The sequence below is a fragment of the Miniopterus natalensis genome, chromosome 18 (genome assembly GCF_054644295.1).
Source record: "Miniopterus natalensis isolate mMinNat1 chromosome 18, mMinNat1.hap1, whole genome shotgun sequence".
In the NCBI taxonomy this organism is placed as follows: domain Eukaryota; kingdom Metazoa; phylum Chordata; class Mammalia; order Chiroptera; family Miniopteridae; genus Miniopterus; species Miniopterus natalensis.
This window is the reverse complement of record NC_142098.1, coordinates 14,549,323-14,570,907: the sequence shown is the minus strand read 5'-3', so window position 1 is coordinate 14,570,907 and position 21,585 is coordinate 14,549,323. Positions and strand designations below refer to the sequence as shown.

The 21,585-nt window shown below is 45.5% G+C and overlaps 1 protein-coding gene across 1 annotated transcript in view; it reads right to left on the bottom strand.

Moving 5' to 3' along the window:
- Nucleotides 1-14,144, bottom strand: part of ZCCHC14 (zinc finger CCHC-type containing 14) — a 57,567-nt gene extending 43,423 nt beyond the window's left edge. Inside the window, exon 1 of the mRNA XM_016197279.2 lies at nt 13,560-14,144. Coding sequence (XP_016052765.2) covers nt 13,560-14,126 — 567 coding nt within the window. The 5' untranslated portion in view covers nt 14,127-14,144. The remainder of the gene's footprint in view (nt 1-13,559) is intronic.
- Nucleotides 14,145-21,585: the final 7,441 nt, after the last annotated feature.

Sequence of the window (21,585 nt, the reverse complement as noted above, 5' to 3'; positions counted from 1 at the left end):
GAGAGTCTGTTTTGAAACAAGGTAGAATTTTAATTATGTCAATTGTGTATACACACAAACAGGCACCGGGAAAAAAGAGAAAACGCACCATAGTATTTATTATGGCTGGGGATTAAACAATTTTTGTTTTCCAATTTTTCTCTGAGGAATGGCACTAGTAGAATTTCAAAAAACTGCTCACCTTGTCGACAACTGTCTACTAACTCCCTTCCCAGCTGGGAACTGTTAAGAAGCTGTCAGGAGGTGCTGAGCAGCAACCACAAGATGTGAGAGATGGTGGCCTCATGGGAGAACAAATAATCTCAAAGAAAATGGGAGGGGGGGGGCATGCATGGTTCCTGGTGGTCCAGAAACAACAGGGGAGTTGAGGTCTAACTGGAAAAGGAGCCAGTCAAGCCAAGACCTGCAGGAAGGGCCCTTCAGGCACAGGAACAGAAAGGGTGGCACCCCGAGGCAAGAAGAGCTGGGCAGAAAGACCTTCATAGTTGAAGCTTCTGAGTGCCAAGGGGGCAACAGGGCCAGGTGCCCTCGGGTAAGAACATGAACTCCAAAGTGTCTACAGACAGTCCTTTATTTTCAACTTTTTTCCCAAGTAGTCCGTCTCTGCACAGGAAAGAGTAACAGCTGTTAAACACTTTTAACTCAGTGGGAAAAAACACATAAAATCAAAAAGAAGAGTGATTTGTAAGCATTTTATTAGAATAGTAATTATGTGTCTCTACAAACCAGAGCAAGAAAATAGATAGTTTAATAGTGAAAGCTCTTTGCTGACTTCGGCCCAGTGAGAGCCAATGCCAACCCAAAACCGTTTTCCATGTGAAAACATTCCTTTTAATATTTCCTACCCTCGAGCTCTACTCATTAAAAAAAGAAAACAGAAAAAAGATTACTGCTCAAAAATCTCAGCAAAACGTACCAAGGACTTAACTAGATGAGCTCCAACAATGTGACTATAAAGCCAAGTTCTTCCACAAGCAGCCTACAGAACAGCGTCGCTTCTACCAGGAGATCCCAGCCCTAAGTGTGCACATCTGAGAAGCTTTTAGAAATTCAGGTTCCAGGAAACCCCAAAACAGGCCAATTAAACCAAAATTGGGGAGGGGGGGTCGTGCCCTGGTACAAACAGCTCTGAAAGGGTCCAGAATTACTGCTCAGGAGACTGCAGTGCAGAACAACATGGATTTGGGGCAAAAGCCCTGAGTTGACTAAAGACAATACTTCCTAAGCTATGCAAACCTATAAAATGGGCTTAAAAACAGCATCTTAGCCAACTTCCTACATTTGTTGCAGGATTAAAGTGTTTACTCCCTGGAAAGTTTACAGAGCCTGTCACATAGCAGGTGCTCAATAAACACAGTTATCCAGGCTGGTGACACAACTGAGGAGCAGGGTGTAGCAAGAAAGGTTTTTGTCTGAACAGCCACACTACCCAGCCTCTCGTTCAAGGCTTCATTTAAACACAATTCCAACAGGCTTCGGGGTACTCTCCTGGAACAGAGCAAATAACAGGCAGCACATTTAAGGTGGGGGGAGGGGGAGCCTAAAGAAATCAATGGTTGCTGGGAAAAGGTACAATATTAGCAGTAAGAAGACACAAGTGACAGCAAGGGAACATATGGAAGGACTTTCTAAAAGAAGTTTAAAAGGCACAGCCATGTGGGAACAACAACCAACCCAACCTAAACTCTGAAGGCAACACCGTGTTTGAATATAAAACAACACATTCAGACAGTCCCTCCCCATTCGAGAAAACCTTAAGTTATGTGACCATGTAGTATCAAAAATGGTTAACAGTAAAAACAAGTTCAGATGCAGAGGCTGCGGTTGCTCCTCCTCACCATGCAACCTCAGGTGGGATTTCATCCTGCGAAGGTCACATCCAAAAGGACGGCAGATGAGGCATTCGTGCAGGTTACTTTTACCGCCAGGACTTTTGACATTAAGTGCACACTATACACAGTATTCTTATTGTGCATATTTTGGTCAACAGTATGTTTAAATATTGGGATTTTCTTTGAGAAACTGGCTCGACGTCTAATGATAGTAAGTAAACTGTGCCATACAGACCATTTTAGTTCCCAGTATTACATTCAACTGCCTGCGATGAACAATTCAGAGCAGTTAGCACATTAAAATGGTTGCTTCATGATCTCTGTGGGGTACTAGCCATGATATAAATTCAGTTGCAGAATATTTAGGGATCCAGGAGGGGAAGATCAGGCATTGAAATAAACTAGAAATGTGTGGGAAGCATCAAAGGTCCAGAAACAGGCCCTTGGGTTTTATTTCTACAGGAGCTACAAATTCCATTCAATGAGTCTTGACTGGATGCCTATTACAAGCAAGGCAAAGCTGATCAGAGTCAGAAACCAAATCTCTTTTGTGGCCAGCCATGCACAGAAAGATCAGGCCAGAAAAGGCTCAACTTGAATAAAGAGAAAGAAAAGACTTTGGGGGCCAAGACTAACCTCCTTCAGCATAATCAGACTGCATCCAACAGGCAAATGGTATTTGCGCAAATGAATTCCACAACTACAAGTAAAAGAGGGCCCAAACCTGCCCTTTCACACTTGTCCTACAAGTTCATCTGCGCACCTGATTCTCCATTGTTATTTAGCACCTAAGAAGTTCCAGAAGGTTAAAAGCATTGTCTCACATTCTCCAAACGACCCTCTAATTTCAAACCACCGGGCCAGCTTGTTTCTCCTCCTCTGCACAGAACCTTAATCTTTATAATGGCAAATGTCACAGTTAGTGTAAAACTCTCCACAGCTACACTTCACGAGAGAGAATTAATCCTTCCTAGAGCACATGTGCAATATTTATGCTAACACTTGGATGATATAAAAAGCAGGTGATTCTACTTCCAACAGTGGTTAAATAGTCAGACCAATCTTCATGCAGAGAACCATAAACTCTGGACAAAGTATGAAAAAAATAAACTGAACACAACCAAAGCAGGCAGAAACTAGAGGGGGGTCTACATTTGGAAAAAGATTTGCACTAGGTGAGTTTCATATCCTGCAGGCCCGATCCCTATGAGAAAAAGGAACAGCTGAAGCTCAGACAGAACCCCAATCTTACTGACTTGAAAAACCAGAGATCAGAATTCTGGTAGACTACAGTGACTGGAAAGTGAGGGAGAAATCCCAGAAAGGAGAGCACCTGGGTAGGGGAACACCAAATTCTGCATTCAAATTCTGCCCACATTTCCAAGTGAGCCCTGAAATAGGCTTGCCTGGGGCAGGCTCCAAGAAGTCATGCAAAGACCAAAAACTGAACAGACTGCAGCTGCTGATCAACACAGGGAAGAGAATCCTGGAGTTCCAGTCCAGCTATATTTAATGCCAGCTAAACAAACAAAACAACATCAATACTCTTCAGGAGGACAGAACAAAATCCAGAGTTTCTACAATGTCTCATTCACAAAATCCAAGAAGCAATCCATAATTACTTGACGTGTAAACAAATAAAAACATGACCCATACAAAGAGAAAAAGGAGACCAAGCACAAAATGAGTCACATGCTAGAATCAGAAGAAGTATTATGTGGCTGTTACAAGGAGGCTCAAGAGCTCCAAGGAAAATATGCTCATGATGTACAAACCAGAAAAATAGGAGGGAAACAATTTAAAAAAGGAAATTTAGAAAGGAACCAAGATGTCCTTCAGTGGGTGAATGGATAATGAACTGTGCACATCCAGAATGCACACATTTTTCAGTTGTATGTAATATTACCAGTGATAAAAAGAAATGAGCTGCCAAGCCACGAAAACACACAGAGGAACCTTAAATGCATACTAACAGGCGAGAGAAGCCAATGTGAAAGGCTACACACCGTACGACTCCAACTATGTGACATTCTGGAAAAGACAACACTGGAGGCACTAAAAAGATGGCTGACTGCCGAGGGTCTCGGGAAAGGGTGGGATGGATAAGCAGAGCACAGAGGACTTTAAGGACAGTGAAAATGCTCTGTGTGATACTCTAATGGTGGGTACATGTCCTTACCCATCTGCCCAAACCCAGAGAGTGTACAACATGAGGAGGGAACTCAAATGTAAACTGTGGATTTGTGTGATTTTAATGTTTCATCTTTGTGTAAACCTAAAACTGCTTTTAAAAAAGTCTTAAAATAGTAAACATTTTTAGAAATGAAAATTCTAAAATGAAAAATGCTATTTCTGAACTAAAAAAATCCACTGGAGGAGCAGTTTGCAATTAACAGGAGACAATTTCAATGCAGATCAACAGAAAGGATCCAATCTGAAAAACAAAGAAAGATTTGAGGGAAAAAATGAACCGAGCTTCCAGGAGCTGTGGAGTAATATCAAAAGGTTTAGTATACGTGCAGCTGGAGTCCCAGAAGGAAAGCGATATTGAAACAGAAAAACTATGGAGAAATTATGGCTGAAATTTCCCCAAATTTTGTAACAGACAAATTTACCAAATCCAGTAAGTTCCGAGAACATCTAACAAGATAAATTCAAGAAAACAACACTCGGTAAAGGGGGATAAATGACAATGGGAGGAGATTCAACCTGGCATGGAGAGCAAACAGTGCAATATAAGGGTGGTATGTTGTGGAACTGTGCACCTGAGACTTATATGACTTTGTTGACCAATGTCACCGCAATAAATTCAATGGAAATTAAACACACACACACACACACAAAACAACAACACTTGAACACTTCACAGTCAGGCTGCTCCGATACCAAGACGCAGAGAAAAGGAGCATGCTGGGTACAGCGGGAGAGGAGAACAAATGATGGCCAGAAGACAGTGCAGCAGCTTCTTCAAATGCTGCGAGAAAAAATGGAAAACACAGAATTCTACATCCAGTGAAAAGATCCTTTAACGATAAGGCAAAAGCAAAACACTGTTCAATAAAAGAAAAGAGAATTTCTTGCCAGCACACCTGCACTCCAAAAAGTGCTGAAGAAAAGGTTTCCAGACTGAAGGAATATGGTAACAACCCGGGTCTTCAGTAAGGAATGAAAAGCACTGGAAATGGTACATATGAGGGTAAAAGAAAAGGCTATCTTTTCTCCTTTATTTTAAAAAACTGCATTCATATTAAAGCAAAAAAATGATACACTGTGGGGTTTACAGCATATGTAGAAATAATACATATGAGAACCATAGCAGAAAGGACAGAGAAGGTAAATGGTTACAATACAACTGCGAGGTTCTTATGTTTTAGGGGAAGTGGTACATCAAGAGATGAGGCAAGCAGAAGGCAAGCCAACAGCTGAAATGAAATTCTACGATTCCACTTAAGTGAAGTTCTAGACTAGGCAAAACTAATCAATGGTGGGAAAATAAGAAGAGAAGAAAAACACAGAAAAAAGGCATAGGGTTGGGAAGAGGGGAGTTGGTGGCGGTCAAAGTGGGAACTGATCAGAAAATGGCATGAAGCAATTTTCTGGGGTAACAGTAATGTCCTGTATCTTGACAGTGGTTTGGTAAATGCAGGTTTATGCATTTACCAAAACGCAAATGGCACATTTAAAATATATGTATTTCACAAAATTTGTTTTAACTTCAAATTAAAAAAAAAAAAAAGACAGAAAGAGCTTAGTACCAAGGACTGTCAATTAAAGGTTATTGGAACGCACAGAAATGAGTAATTGAGGGTGTGGGGTATGCAGAGGAATTATGTTATAAAGAGAGTAGACTGCAAACAAGAAATGAGCAGTATGCCCAGTGGTGGCTGGGCGCTGGCAGTGAGAACAAAAGCTGTGAATGACGTCACACTTCCTACTTCTACAAGTTACACAGAATTCAGGCCTCCCTTTTTCCTCTCATTTCATATTCTTCAGGTTTTCCCTCTCACTTCTGATGACGTAGGACAAATATTTTTAAACATAATTTTGGCTTCACATAATAAAAATAGCCACTTATAAATGTCACCTTTGGCAAATTACTTACACTTAACCTCTCTGCGTCTGTTCTGTCACTGCTAAAATGGGGACAAAAATAGAACCTCACTCACGGAGTTGTTATGAGGATTGGATAAAGACATTCGAAGCACTCAGAACAGTGCCTTGCACATAGTAAATATCTGAAATGTTACCTATCACTGGCATCATTCCCCCTTTTTGACTACCCTTTTCTACTTCATCTTTATTGTTAATTCTGAAAGAAAAAAAATCATTTTGATTGGTAAATTAGCCTCCCCAATACAAATATTAATAGTACACTGGTTCATGAGTCCCATACCTATTCTTTAAAATAAAGAAAAAAAATCCCATACAAGTAAATGTTCTCAGAAATACCACACCTTGCAACAGTACTCATACTCTGTCAGGAAGCTGGAGTCAGAAGAATCCATCCTTCCATGGGTAGTACTTAAGTTTGGGTTAGTATTCTGATATTTAACAGTGTCCAGGTAGAGTACACACACCACAGTGCTTCTCACATAACTTCAATACTGGGTACATTCAAAGTAACCCGTCAATTTTATTAACTTTATTATAGCTAGCATTATTCCCAAGCTTTTACATATTATTACAATGCCCAAGAGAGAAAGGGACTGCTTCTCTTCCCCACAAACTAATTTTCTTCCTTTCTCAAAGTTATTTTTTCTAGTCAAGACTTTACTATTTCTAGAAGTCGCTCCTACATATACATGTTTTTATTTGACTGCAAATCAGTAAGCAACCTGAGAATGTAATAATTTTTCCTAGTAAATCTACTGAAGTTTTTATGTATAAGTCCCAAATAATTAGGAGATGGCTCTATAATGCTGCCTTCTTATAATTAATCTGATGTCACAGTTTAAAGTGTAGAATATAAACTAAACTTTAATTGGGATGATTAACAGTTGTTCAGTTTATTGCCATTCTATAGCAAACTAAAATATCTAGGCTTACTAAGATTTACAACTTTGTAAACATTAAAGAAATTAATTCAAAATAGTCTTACTTTTAAAACTACAAACACTACTCCTAATCCACATGGATAGTAAGGGAGACATTCTACCAAAGCATCAGAAGACCATATGCCCTTCCCTAGCTCTCTGTGTACTTGTCCATAAAACTTGGTTTTGTCATGGGGTAATATAAACCCAAACTATCATGTTCAGAGAATTTTTCCCAAAGAAAGCTTTTAAAAAATAAGAAAGTAGAATACCATGTTAAAATTCACTAGCATCTAAAGCTATGAAATGCATCAGAGAAATGGCCATTGGATAAAGGCAATTAAGGAAGAGCCAGAGTTGATAACAGGTATTACTAATAGGGCCATAGAAAAAAGCTCTGAGGAAAAAAATGTTTTCACTAGGATGGCCTCTCATAAATAACCAACAACTTCCTCCCATCAGGTGTTCACAGATGCTCAGGACACAGCCCTGTTGGGTGGCAGGGACCACTAGAGCTCTGAGAATGAAGGAAAAAGACAAGCTCTGCCCTCCAGTAAGTCAAAGTCTGGTGATGAAGATTTAAAGAAATCTATTATAATACAGTATACTAAGTTCTAGGACAGAAGGAAGCAACAGAAGGCTTGGTATGTATGAGCGGAGAAGTTGGGGCTGGAGTGCCTCAGGTAGCTACTAGGGGTCCCATCTGAAGGGACAGCATCTGCAAAGGCTCAGGGGAAAGAGAGAACATGCTGAATATGAAGAACTGCAAGTACAGACAGAGGTGAGTATAGACGGGCAATGGATAGGTCACAAAGGCCACAAAATACCATACTAAGAACTGTACACCGGAGAGTAAGAATCCTATAGGTATCTTACCAAGACCATTCCAGTGACACAGTGGGAACTGTTGTTAGAGGCTGAGTGGGGCCTGGGAGACTAGTTGTTATAGTAGGCTAGATCTAGGTCAGGGAGACTAGGAGGTGTTATAATCAACTAGACCCAGGTCAAGGTCAGAAGTTGGGTATATCGCAGTTATTTCTAAAAAATTGTTAAGGTACCAACATTTCTGAATAGTTTAATTAAAAAATGAAATAGAGCAGCTATGCAGTTTTTCCTCGTCGACTTTCAACAATGACATCAGCTTAATTCTAAAAGGAGCTCATCACTCACTTGCATTCCAGCATGCATTCCTGACTCAGGGGAGAGTGGAGTTACATGAGGCTAGGGTTGTGCTTGTTCCCTGAAGACTAATTTTATCTATTCCCCGGTTTCCTGGCAAATCACCCAAAATCTAAGTCCACTTACATAGAAGTGTGCCATATGTGTGACCATCATCCTAAGTGTGGTGAGGACAGGTTGAAGGAGAGAGTGAGCAGGACAGACAGACAGGGAGAACAGTGACCTGGGCTGTGGCCGTGTTGATAGAAAACAAATCTATAAGGATGTTTAGGACTCAGAAACAAGCTGGTTGGATGGATAAGGCAGGCAAACTATCTATGAAAGGTGTGGGCTTCTCTCCAGGGGCATGGAGGACACAGGCAGAGTGGTCGAGGATGGGGATAGAGAAACTGAGCTACCTGGAACCTCCAAACTGGAGCTCAGGTCTAGTTGGACATACAGGTTTTGGATTCACCAGTGAGAGGTGCTAGCAAAATCACAGCTTAAAATGTCATGAATTATAAAATAAAAAGAGAAAGGAAAAAGGAGAGAATTCTGAGGAATACCATCATCAAAAGGGTAGGAAAGCAGAAAAACTGAAAACAAATACTGAGAGAAGCAGGAGAATCAGTGGTGCCAGAGGACTAATGAAGGCTCTCAGAGGGCTGCCCAGGCCACACCCATACTCCTTAAAACCAGAATTCTGGGGAGGCACCTCAGCAGCCATACATGTTTTTTAAAAAACACCCTCCTAGGAATTCCACTGTGTGGGGAACCCACAGAACAAATGAGAGATAAAAAAGGTAAGAATTGAAAAGTATCCAATGAAACTGACAAAGAAGTAGTCATCCAGATAAAAACTTCAATGAAACTGAATACAGTCCAGAAGCAAACCCAAATATATACGGGAAATGCAGCAAATGATAAAAGATATTTCCAATCTGGGAGGAAAAAGATGGATTATTCAACAAATGGCACTGAGGCAACTGGGCTGTCATCTGGAAAATATAAAACTAGCTTTGTACCTTACACCATAATAAATTCCAGATGGATCTGTTAAATGTAAAATGAGAAATCGCACAAGTTCTGTACCAGAAGAAACCACAGGGAATGTCTGTATAATGTATAATGCATATGTATAATAGTATGTGCAATGCATAATGTAGAATGCATTTCTGATGATGACACAAAGCCCAGAAGCCATACAAGGCTGATCAATATATAGGTACATTAAAAACTGCCTGGTAAAGTCCAAACGAAAAGGAAAACAACCGGAAAACAAACATTTGCAACTTCTAAATACAAAAGGACAATTTCCCTGAAACTTAAAGAGCTCCTAAAAAACAATACAGGATCAACAACCCAACAGAGATGGGCAATGGATATGGAGAGCTTGCCAAAAACAAATGAAAGGTTCACTTGAAAAAATGTTCAACCTCATTCAGACAAGGACTGCAAAATAAAATCACACTACACTGAGATGTGTTTCTCATGCAACCAAATGCAAAGATCTGGGGCAGGGGGCGGGGGTGCTAACTAACTCTCCATACTAGCTGAAGGCACAGGAACAGGCACTCACACATTGGCGTGGGAATTCCAAAAGGTAGATGGTCTCAGCAATATCTAAAGTAATTACAGAAGCACAGACCATCTGACCCACCACCAATACTACTTTCAGGTTTCCGTGCTATAGATACACTTACTGAAATGAGAAGGGCCATGCATGCTGTCTGTCGTATGTAGATGACACATACATAATACGTTAAAGGCACTGAGTTGTCCATAATGGTAAGGTGGGAACAAAATGTCCATCAATAGGAACTAATTAAATGGCACCTTCGTACAGGGCAACCATAGGCTAGAATGAAGCTCTACTGAATGATAGGGATGCTCAAGAGGAAAGACTGCCAAGAGAAAGGGACAGACCATGTGGGGAGTAAGACACCAGCTATCTATCTGTTAATACAGTCTCTCTGGAAGGTTCTACGAGCAACAAAGAGGGGAGTGAAAATGGATGGCTGGGGAAAGGGTAAGAAACCCAAAGGAAGACTACCACCCACCACACTTCTGCACTGAGCACTTTAAAATTATTGTTTCAACACCCCCTTAAAAAAGAAATCTCAGGAAGTAGTTCCAGTATGATCCCTACCACGAGGATTCTGAAATACAAAGGTGGGAGAGCACAATTCTTTAAATGTACTGAAAACCAATGAATTGTACACTTTAAAGGGGTAAATTTTATGTTATTCAGGTTAAATCTCAATAAAGCTGTTATTTTTTAAAATAAGCATATACCACACCACATTATTACTTACACAAAAGACTGCAAAGGATAAACCTAAACTTTTTCCAAAACTATGGCTCTATATTTAAATAAAATGGAAAGACAAAGGTAGTGTAAGTCCAAACCAACCACTATCACCATTTCCCATCATGCCTTAAGGAACAGCACACCTACAGTACCTTGCAGCCCTGAATAAAGGAAAGCTACTGCAATCAAGCATCAGCTCACGGCTATGAATACTTCTCTTTCTGAAAGTACCAATGTTTATTTTACATTCCTCATACTTTTAAACTTCTACAAATCCTCAGAGTAGTAAGAATTTTAAAGTAACATAGTAAGGGTTTGAAAAAGCAAATGTAAATAATGCCTATATCAGAAAATATAGTTAAAAGAAGTACCACTTTAAATAGGATAAAGAATGAAGCAGTCAACACCTTTATCTCTAAAAGATAACACAAAGTCTCTAGGCTCAGAGTTTAAAACAAAATACAACAGCTTACAAAAGAAATACAAACAAAGCTTTAATGGGGCTGCTTTCTCAGGATTACACTAAATGTTAGATTTAGAGAAACGAAGGCAGCAAAATGCTTAAAAGCTAAATTTCATCTGAGTTGCCTACTCCAAGCAACAGAAGGGTTTATCAATGTCAGGCATTAACTTTAAAGCAGCAAAGGAACAGGAAGTTAAATGAATATGACTGAAATTAGTTTAGGAGCGGCACAGGGGATACAGAAAAAACTAGATACCATTTGTTTGGAAATATGGAAGCAATGGCCCCAAGGTTACTCATCATAACCCCATTATTTTATTTTATTTTTTGACTTTTTTTTTTTGAGAGAAACACCGATTTGTTGTTCCACTCATTTATGCATTCACTGGTTGATTCTTGTATGTGCCCTTAATGGGATCAAACCCACAACCTTGGCCTTATCGGGATGACTCTAGCCAACTGAGCTACCAGACCAGGGCTTATAACCTCATTATTAAGGGTCAGGTAGAATTCTCCAATTTCCCAAGGGTGAACAAAAAATCTGTCAGCTCCAAATAACTATCCAAAAATCAATTTAGAAAACACTCCGAGACATAAACATTTTACTCTATAAAAATGTGCCTTGCTCAAGTTAGCATTCCTCTATAAAAAGCCAGAGAGGACAGACACACTGCACATCTGCGGGGCACTTCACATGTGACGTCATGTGACCCTCCAAAAAAGTCCATGAGGCAGGTAACTTGCCTTCCAATAGGGCAACAGGGGAGGAGGGACGACTCTGGCCAAGGTCACACAGTTGATCAATTCAGTGCCCATTTGGGTAGGGAGGGTGGGGAGATAGATTAGCCCCTTCATCACATCGAAGAGATTTTGGCTTGACAGAAAGGCTCTCTTTATAAATGATATTTTTGTTCTAGCTTTTAGCTTACTGCCCCACCAAAATAATGACCACTATCTTCTGCTTTTAATAAAGTGAATGATGCATCTGCACACACAAAAGATACACTTCAAGAGCTGAACAAGACTGGAATCAGCCATGGACATTATCAGTGTGTGGCATTTAACCTGAAGACTAATAGCACATGAAGCTGACTTTAGGGGACTGAAATCCCATGACTGGTGACATTCCACTGGCACCCCAAAGCTTACTGAGCTCCCTACAGACCACCACATTCCCTGGGACCCAGCTTTCCTTTTGTTGTAGCTGGAATAACATTTTTCTGCCCAATGCACAACATGGATGGGATCTGAACACACACTTAAAAAGAAAACCACAGTCTCAGAGGTCAATGTCACCAAAAAAGATAGGACACAGATTAAAACCAATGCAGGGACCACAACCACTTCTTAGAGGAAGACATTAAAGAAGGAAAGCCACAATCCAGGTTTGAAAGAGCTTAAAATTACCAGCAACAAACCAGAGAGCATCAAACATTTAACTTAAAAGAGCTTGGAGACTGTCAAAGAAAGAAACACAGCACTACTGGTCCTGACTGCGATCTCTTGCTTCCCAAAGTCAGTGTGTAATCTAAATACAACACACTGGTCAAAGAAAATTATTTTTTTCTAGGAGCACAATTTTGGCATTGGGTCCCAAGGCACTGTTAAAAATAAGTTTGAGGTTGAGCCCCAAACACTTTGTTTATAGTCTTGAAACATTCAGACAAAAGTTCACATTTCTAAATGGATGACCACGATACCCTTCCTGTTTAATTTGGAGACTGGAGATCTTTAACTTAACCTAGCATTCCTTAGGAGACTGCCACCCTCAATACCCTTGGACTCCAAGTCAGCCTGGGATTTGTTTCCACAAAGGAAGCTGGGCCTTGAGAAATAACTGTTTCACATGCTATCTTCTGCTAAACACAAACATAAACACAGATATGCCTGTACATTCATAAATTCACACATGTATCAACACATATTCACATGCACTCACATTCATCAGTACTATACACACATGCATGCATTCACAAGCACACGAATACATGTATACATGCGCTCACACACATGTGCAAACGCCGCCATCCCATCCTCCCATCCGACCTCTCCAGCGGTGACACCTGCCCACTTAGGGGAAATCGACACCCAGGCCTGGGGCGCTGTATAACACCCGCGAATGTCTGCGAAGGTTCTAGTGCCTTCTCATCTCCATCTCCTAACGGCCTCCTTTTCTAGTAATAAACATCAGATTGGGAGAAATCAAGGCGACACGCGTGAAACTGTTATCTGTCGTCCAAGAGGCGGATTAAGGGGACAAAGGCCTTACGGCGCTTCCACCGAAGAAGTGAAAGGACCGCAAAGGAACCGCGACCTCTCCCTGGGGCTATCAGTCCGTCTAAGGGAGCCAGGAGTGCGGCCCTCCTAGACTTCCCTGACCCACCCCGGGCGAGACCGGTGCAACAGCTCCAAGGGCGCGAGGTGCCGAGGGATCTTGGGGTGCGGGGCTTGCGGACTGAGGTGGGAGCAGAGGCTTGAGGTGAGTGTGGGATACAAATGCAGCCTGGAAGCTTGGGGTGGGAGGTTGGGGTTGCAAGGTGGAGGCTGTGAGCACAGGATGGAAGTTTAGGGGTGCAGGTATGAGTTTGGGGTTCGGGTGGGGGTTTGTAGTTGAGGCCTGATGTGCGGGTGGGGGGGTTGGGATCCCAAATGAAAGCTTGGGGACCGAGTGAAGTTTTCTGTTCGGAGTGGAGGCTTGGGTGTGGGTAGGGTTTGGGGAAGCGGGTGAGGGCGCCGGGCCCGCCTCCCGCTTGGGCACGCACCTTGTGGCAGGACGGGCAGGTGGGCAGCGCGCTCTTGCCTCCGTGGGCCCCGCTGCCGCCGCCGCCGCCGCCGCTCAGGCTGCTCTGAATCTGCGTGAGCTCCTGGCGCAGCACCTGCTTCTGGTGGAAGCTGAAGGCCGGGTGGTTGGAGGCCATGGTGAAGAGCAGCAGGAACTCATCGCCCGTGCGGCCCTCGTTGAGCTGCAGCCCGTAGTTGTGGATGATGGAGTCGATGTGCGTGAGCGTACGGTAGAGCACGCCAGCCGCCTCGCGCTGCTCGGAGCCCAGCAGCGCCAGCGACACCAGCAGCTTGCTGCGCACCACCTCGTCCGTCAGGTTGGTGAGGCTGCCCAGGTCGGCAGGGTTGTTGGCCTTGATCTCTGAGTCGCGCAGCGAGTGGTAGTCCTTGCGCGCCAGGTCCTCGAGGCACGAGCCGAGGAAGCGCAACTCGAGCGGGATGCACAGGTCCAGCAGGCCGCACAGGAATTCCACGCGCTGCGGCGACGGCAGCTCAGAGAACCAACGGTACACGCCGTCCCTCTGCAGCGGGCAACGCTTCTCCACCATGCTGCCGCCCGTGCCGCGCCGCCGCCCGGGGCCGGAGGCCGCCGGCCGGGGCCGGGGGCGCGGGGCGCGGCGGGCGCGAGCGGGGGGCGCGGCGGGGCCGGGCGAAGGAGGGCGGGCGCCGCGGGCCGGACCGGGGGCGCGCGGCACGGGTGAGACCCCCGCCAGGGGCCGGCGGGCGGGCGCGCGCGGGGCGCTAGGGGGGCCCGGGGCGGCCGGGGCGGCCGGGGGCGGCGAGCGGCCTCGGGCCCCCCGCTCACGGGCGGGCTCTTGGCCCGCGCCCGTCCCCAGCGGCGGCCGGTGCGCGGCGGCGGCGGGGGCTGCTCCTCGTCGTCGTCGTCGTCGTCGCCCGGGAGGCGGCCGCCCCCATCTCCCCCCGCGCCGCAGGGTCTGTCACTGCGGGCCGCCCCCCGACGGAGCCGCCCAGGCCATTCCGCCGACGCCGCCGCGCTTGTGGTGGCCGGCCGTTACTAGGACGGAGGCCGCGGGCGGGCGCCTCGGCAGCGGCGGTGGAGGGACACGCGGGGCGCGGCGCGCGGGCGGACGGCGGAGGGATCTGCGCCGGCACTCGCGAGGCCTCGAGTCCAGGCTCCCCGCGCCGCGGACGGATCCAGGCGAGCGCGGCCGTGTTCCCTGCTGACGGACGCTGGGATGAAGCTGAAGTGGGCGGGGTGGCCGCCTCTCGCGACAGCGCGGCGGGAGAGGTCCGCCCCCCCCCCTCTGATTGGCTCGAGCTGCCCCTTCTAAGCCTGTGATTGTTTCGGGTCCCCAATCTCGATTCACCCCCGCCGCTGCCACTCCCCCCAGGTGCTGTCGATCATGTTGGGACCGCCCTGGTCCCGCCCCTCCACGGCCCGCGGTGTCTATCGAGCCGCGGGGGCCGGAGGGGCGGAAAACCCGGGGCGGATTTCTGGTTGCTTTTGTTCCCACAGATTTGCGTGGAGCATTGTTTTAGGTAAAAGCCGGGCGTCGGACCTGTTTTATTCCTGAGTGTCACAATAGGGAGATAGCGGGTGTCTTCGAAAAGCCGCTGGAGCCGGGCTCCGGAGATCCAAGTCCCCATTCCTGCTCTGCCTGCTAAGCTGTGTGACCTTGGGCAAGTCGCTTGGTCTCTCTGAGCCGTGGGCGCCTTCTCGGAAAATGAGGGTAATAATAACCGCCCAGTGGCTTGTGAGCAGGTTGTGAGCTCACAGAGGGCAGGCGCCTTCATTTCTGAGGCTGTTGACCTGCCTTGGGGATGTGATGGGAACCAGCTTTCTCCATGAAGTAAGCCTCCTTTCAGTGGGTTACTACCTCAGCTCAGGAACCCAGAGGATGCAGATACTCCCGCCAGGGGTCAAGGAGCAGGTGAACCGCCTCCTCCGCTGGCATTTGCATTGGGACCGGATTACAGGCTGGGGAAAGGTGGGGCACCCAATCACCTTTAAATTCTGCAACTGCAAGCAGCGGTCTTGCCATCTACAAATAAGGAAACTGAGACCCAGGAGCAAGAAATTCATTCATCCTCTGCCCTATCTTTAGAGCCCTTCTTTTGATGTCTTGCGATCAAGGATGGGTCTGTTCCCTCAGCAACTCTATGGAGGCCTGGGGTGTACCAGGCTCTAAGCCCTGCTGGGCAGCCATAAGCAAAGTGGTGCCCTCAATGCCCTTAGGAACTTTCAGTAGTCATTGCAGAGCCATAGTAAGGGGAAAAAGAAAATTTGCCTTCCACCTTTCTCCACACCTTGGACAGATTTTCCTGGAGCCACCCTGGTGGTGTTGGCCAGTGTAGGAAGGAGCAGGAATTCAGGATAGTTTCCCAAGGGTATTAAATCCAGGTAGGTAGCAGGGGTGAGGCTGGGTCTCCCGCCTTATTTCCCCAGCCCAAACTAATCTCTACAAATAATTGAATTAGCCCTTGTTCTCTTTGAGCTCACCTTTTCAAGTGATTCCGAGGAAGTATTCACATTCCAAAATCTACGAAATGAGGGAGTGAAGGAACATGAAATCGAGACCATTAACACCTTTGTCTTCTATTGATGATGAAGTTCCTCAGAATGGAAAGATCTTGGGATCTTATCAGCATTGGGGGTTCCTCAAATCCAGCCCAACCTGGCTATGAAACCCTCAAGCTTTGGTGCGGAGCCAACCTGGATTTCAATGCCAGCTCTAGCCTGCTCTGGGACCTTGGCTGTTCACTCAACCCCTCTGAGCCTCAATTTCCTCATATGTTAAAGGGAGTCAGGAACTTTGTGCCCTGCCCTCCCAGCTGACAGCAGAGCTCAGAGATGCTAATGGGAGCCCTCCCTAGCTAGGATAACTGAGCCACAGAAGTCACTGGATCAAGATTCCCCAGCTCCTGACAGCCTTTTTACCACTTCTTGCTGTGCTATTTGCTACTTAATGTCTGTACTGGGTTGAATCGTGCCCTCCAAAAGATCATGTCCACCCAGAACCTCAGAATGTGACCTTATTTGGAAATAGTTTTTGCAGATATAATTCAGGTAAGAATCAAATTGAGATCATGGTTAGATTAGGCCCTAAACCCAGTGAGAGTGTCCTTCTAAAACAGGAGTGAGGAACCTTTTTTCTGCCAAGGGCCATTTGGATATTTATAACATCGTTGGAGGGCCATACAAAATTATCAACTTAAAATTAGCTATGAAAAAAGCTCTTAGATTTTTTGAACTTTGAGTCTCGCCTGTTGTTGCTTCGGCAGGGCCAGACCAAAAGATTTATACCGCCTGCAGGCAGGACTTTCCTACCCATGTCTAAGAGACAGGAAAGAACAAGCAGCGACTCGGAGAAAAAGGCCATGTGAAGATGGGGGCAGAGATGAGAGCCAGGGATGCCTGGAGCCACCCGGAGCTGGAAGAGGCAGGAAGGATGCTTCCATAGAGCCTTCAGAAGGAGGATGGCCCTGCCCACACCTTGACTTTGGACTTCTGACCTCCAGAACTGTGAGAAGATAAATTTCTCTTGCATTAAGCCACCAAGTTTATGCTTTGTTATGGCATAAGGACACAGACTGTGTCATGTCCCCCTCACCTTCAGTCGGGCTCAATTTAATGCAACTCTGGATAATAAATTGTTACCCTACAGCAGGGGTGGGGCATGTCCAGCGCCGGGGCCTTATATGGCCCTCAAAATCATTTGGTTTGACCCTGCCAAGGCAACTGCAGGCAGGACTCTAATTTCAATAAATCTAGGAGCTTTTTTTTATAGCTAATTTTTAAGTTGATAATTTTGTGTGGCCCTCGAATGATGCTATAAATATCCAAATGGCTCTTGGCAGAAAAAAGGTTCCTCACCCCTGCCCTATGGGATCAGACCCCATTAAAGTTTTGGGGACCTTTAAGGGGAACAGCATCTAGCCCCCTACAACATTAAGGAACTGGCAGCCTGAACTCCCTCTGCCCGAAGTAGACATGCCATGCCCCCTGTCTGCAGGAGCTGTCCCTTCTGCATACTGTTCCCTTCCCTGGGAAGCAGCCAAGGGTCTCCCAGGAAAGAGGGGTGGACACCCACCTGATAGTCCTTCCGAACATAATCTCTCAGGCCTGGCCCTGAGGCTGTACCTGCTCTCCCTCCCAGCCAGGGCTCCTACTCTAAAACAGATTCCATCTTCAGGATATTTAGAGCTGCCCACTTTCCTTTTCTCTGCAAAAGGTGACCCGTGGCTTCAACATTTCTCCATCTCTGCATTGACATGTGGAGGGTCTGTGGGTCTGTGGGTCTGTGGGTCTGTGGGTCCGTGGGAGGAGGTTGGGGGGAGGGACACAGTGTAGGTCAGACAGTGGGGCATTCTTCCCCCTGAGCAACACTGAAGCTACAAGTAAAAGGCAGGGCTGTGTGTTCAGATAAGGAGTCCCCACACAGCACTGAGTGGGACAGCAGGTTTACTAGATCCTTCAGGCTGTACTTGTCTTGAGCTTAACTTGGGGCCAGGGGCTGATGAGCAGTGGGCCCTGCTGTTGAGGAGCTCACAGTCGAGGATGGGACAGTATGTCTATCTGCATTTTCGAGAGAGAGACTTGGAGCTCACTACAAATTCCCCAAACAAATGATTTTGCAGTGGAGATATGATGTGCCTGGGATTACTTCGTGTGTCTGAGTTAGTGATGCCGACTAAATTACCCAGGAGGCGATGACAGGGCTGAGACCAGATTGGTCATCTGGATTCCAAGGACAGCCCCCTTCCCTCCCCTCCCCCCACCACACAGGCCCGAACAGCCTCGCTTTTCCTTTCTCGTTGAGAATTGGGCAGAGAGGAGCCTGGAGGCCAGGCTGGGATTAGGGAAATGAAAACAGAATGGAGACTGAGTCGCAGATTAAACAGCTGGGGCTGGAGGCGCGCACAGGCTCCCTGCCTGGATCTGCCGCTTATTTTTTCCTGGGAGGATGTTGTCAGGATGTGTGTGGTCTCAAGTGGGATGGACTTAGTGCGTTTCATTTTTCCTTTGTCCTAGACCCTGCTTTCCTGTGACTGAGAAAGCAGACCGCTGATGTGGAAGCCTGAAGAAGTGGGTCCTGCCCTGGCCGGGTGGCTCAGTCAGTTGGGTTGTTGTCCTGTACACCAAAAGGTTGCGGATTCCATTGTCGTCAGGGTACATACCTAGGTTGCAGGTTTGACCCCTGGTCTGGGTGCGTACAGGAGTCAACCGATCAACATTTCTCTATTTCTCTCTCTCTCTTTCCCCAACCCCCTCAACTTCCTCTCTCTCTAAAAATCAATAAACATATCCTTGGGTGGGGATTGAAAAAAAAGAGAAGCTTACTGACATGATCCTTGCCGGGTGCGTCAACTCCTGATAGCCTCCTGTGACTGCCATAACCCCAAGTGACTGGTCCTGAAACTATCATTATTCCCATTTCACAGATGCTCAATGGCCAGTCATGGGCCCAGGCCCAAGCAGTTCATATATGTTGGAGCTAAATTCTGACCTAAGTCAATGGCCCAGACTTTCCAGGAGGAAAGCACAAAGGTGACTTGTCATTTAGTCACTATTTCTGCAAACCAAGACTCCAAAGGTGTCTTTCACATGCCAGTTTTCCTAGCTGTGACGGCTGACAAAGTCCACCTGGGATCGTAAGTGGGCAGTTGTCTCAAACTGTGCCCAGCCCTGTTTCTGCACAACCGCACACTTTCCTCCATGCAGACCTGCTTCCCAGGGTGTCTTTGGCCTTAGGCCAGATGTTGTGTTTCCCCAGTGGGAATTACCTGGGCTCTTATTTAAGATGTGGGTTCCTAAGCCTGACCCCAGATACTGAGTCAGACACCCTGGGAGTGGGGCCTTGGACTCTACATTTGCCAGCTCCCTGGTGATCCCCATACCCTAGTTTGAAGACTGTTAACGGGGTGGAGGTCATGCTTTCAGGCTTCTAGTGTGCTTCTCTAGATCAACCAATAGCAACCACAGTAATAATCAGAGTTAATTTTGTGTTACATGCCTACCAGCCAGCAAGGATATTCCCTATTGACACATCGATAAACTGAAGCTTAAAGGGCTCAAAGAAAAAAACTCATGCATAGTGTGGTGATTGTGGGGGGTGGAAGAGGGTATGAGGGAATGAATGGTGATGGAAAAAAATAAAGGACAGAAAAGTCACACGGTGTGGATCCTCATCAAGTTCTGCAGCCTATTTCTGTTGTACATTTGTTTTTCACATTTCTCTGTTGCTTGTACCACAGTAATGAAATGCTCTGAAAGCCAGCAATTAATTCACTGCTGCTCTCAGTTTTGTGTGTTTTGTTTGTTTACCTTTTTTACTGTGGAAGTTTTCAAAAATACCCGAAGTCAAGGAATAGTGTAGTAATTCCCCATATCCTTATGGCCCAGCATCAACAGAGATGGCATTTTGCCATTCCTTAATCCATCTACTTCTCCCCCGCCACCCTGGCATAACATTTTCTTCATGAAGTATTTTAAAGCAAATAAATTGGAGAAAAAAAATATATATATGTATTACTGCATGTTTTTTCTGATTATGAGGTAATACATGCTTCTTGTAAAGAGATTATATCTCACTAAAATTAATGTAACAGTTACAAATAATCTCACTCCTCAGTCACAACCAACATTAATGTTTTGAAATACATCTTTCTAGACACTCTTGTATTCATATATACATGCCTAGTTTTACAAAAATGGTACACTCCATAAAAATAGGATTGTACTTTATATTTTGTGATCTGCTTTTTTCTACTTTACCTGTCCCAGCTGTCGTCCATTTTCTTTTTTTCTGTTAAACCTCACCTGAGGATACTTTTTCCATTGCTTTTCAGAGAGAGGAGCGAGGCCTGTGGCTAACCAGAAATTAAATTTAAAGAACACTCACATAGCGGGGGTTCATTTTCTAGGGCTGCTGTAACAAAGTACTGCAAACTCAGTGGCTTAAAACAACAGAAATTTATTTTTTTCAGTTCTGGAGGCTAGAAGTTTGAAATCAAGGTGTTAGCAGGGTTGGTTCCTTCTAAGAACTCTGATGGAGGGAATCTGTCCCAAGACTCGTTCCCAGCTTGTGGCGATTGCCTGTAGTCCTTGCCTCGTAGCTCTCTCACTCCCACCTCTACCTTCATCTTCACGTGGTCATTTTTGCGTGTGCCTGTATCCAAACGTCCCCTTCTCATAAGGGCATCAGCTATTAGATTTAGGACCCACCCTAGTTCAGTATGCCCTCATTTAACTTTACGTATTACATCTGCAAAGACCTCATTTCCAAATAAGGTCACATTCATAGGTTCCGGGGGGACACTGTTGGACCCAGCAGAGTGAGGGGAAAGCAGGATTGTCTGGAGCCCCAGTGGCCTGCACCCTGAGAGTCTGGGGATGCTTTGTAGATGTCTTATGTTGCTGTCAGAATCATCTCTGCCTAGTGACGAAGACACTCCTGTGTTGGGAAACTCAGGCCTTACTCTGAGAGTCGGTTTGGAAAAGCATTGACAGCTTGTCACTTTAAGATACCCACAGAAAAAGAAAGAGGAAATCCAATGGTCAGCTCTTCTAAGCCTAAACTAATAGATGGCCTGTCCCACAGCTTTACAGAAGACAGGTTTGTTCATAGGAAAAGTTGGGTTTCCCATTGGAAGCCAGGACTCTGATAGGGTTTTCCATCACTGTAAGGGGTGAATTCCTTCAAATTCCTCTGTGCCAAAAGAGGGTCCATTTCATACCAGGCGGGAGGAAGACAGTGCCTTCTCTGCCCAGAGATCCAGAGAAGGGGCTCTCGTTGTAGCTAACCTCATAAGATCTCCCAGGGTAGAGAGAAGTCTAAGGGTGGCCCCCTAAGATTCCTGACCCCTGGTTATCCAAACACTAATCTAGGTGCTGCTGTGAAGAGATTTTGCTAATGTAAAGTCCAAGGTCAGGTGACCTTAAAACATGGAGATGATCTGGGTGGGCCTGACCCAATCAAGTGAAACTTTTAAAAGCAGAGAGTTTTCTCTGGCTAGTGGCAGAAGGGAATTCAGAGATGTTAGAAG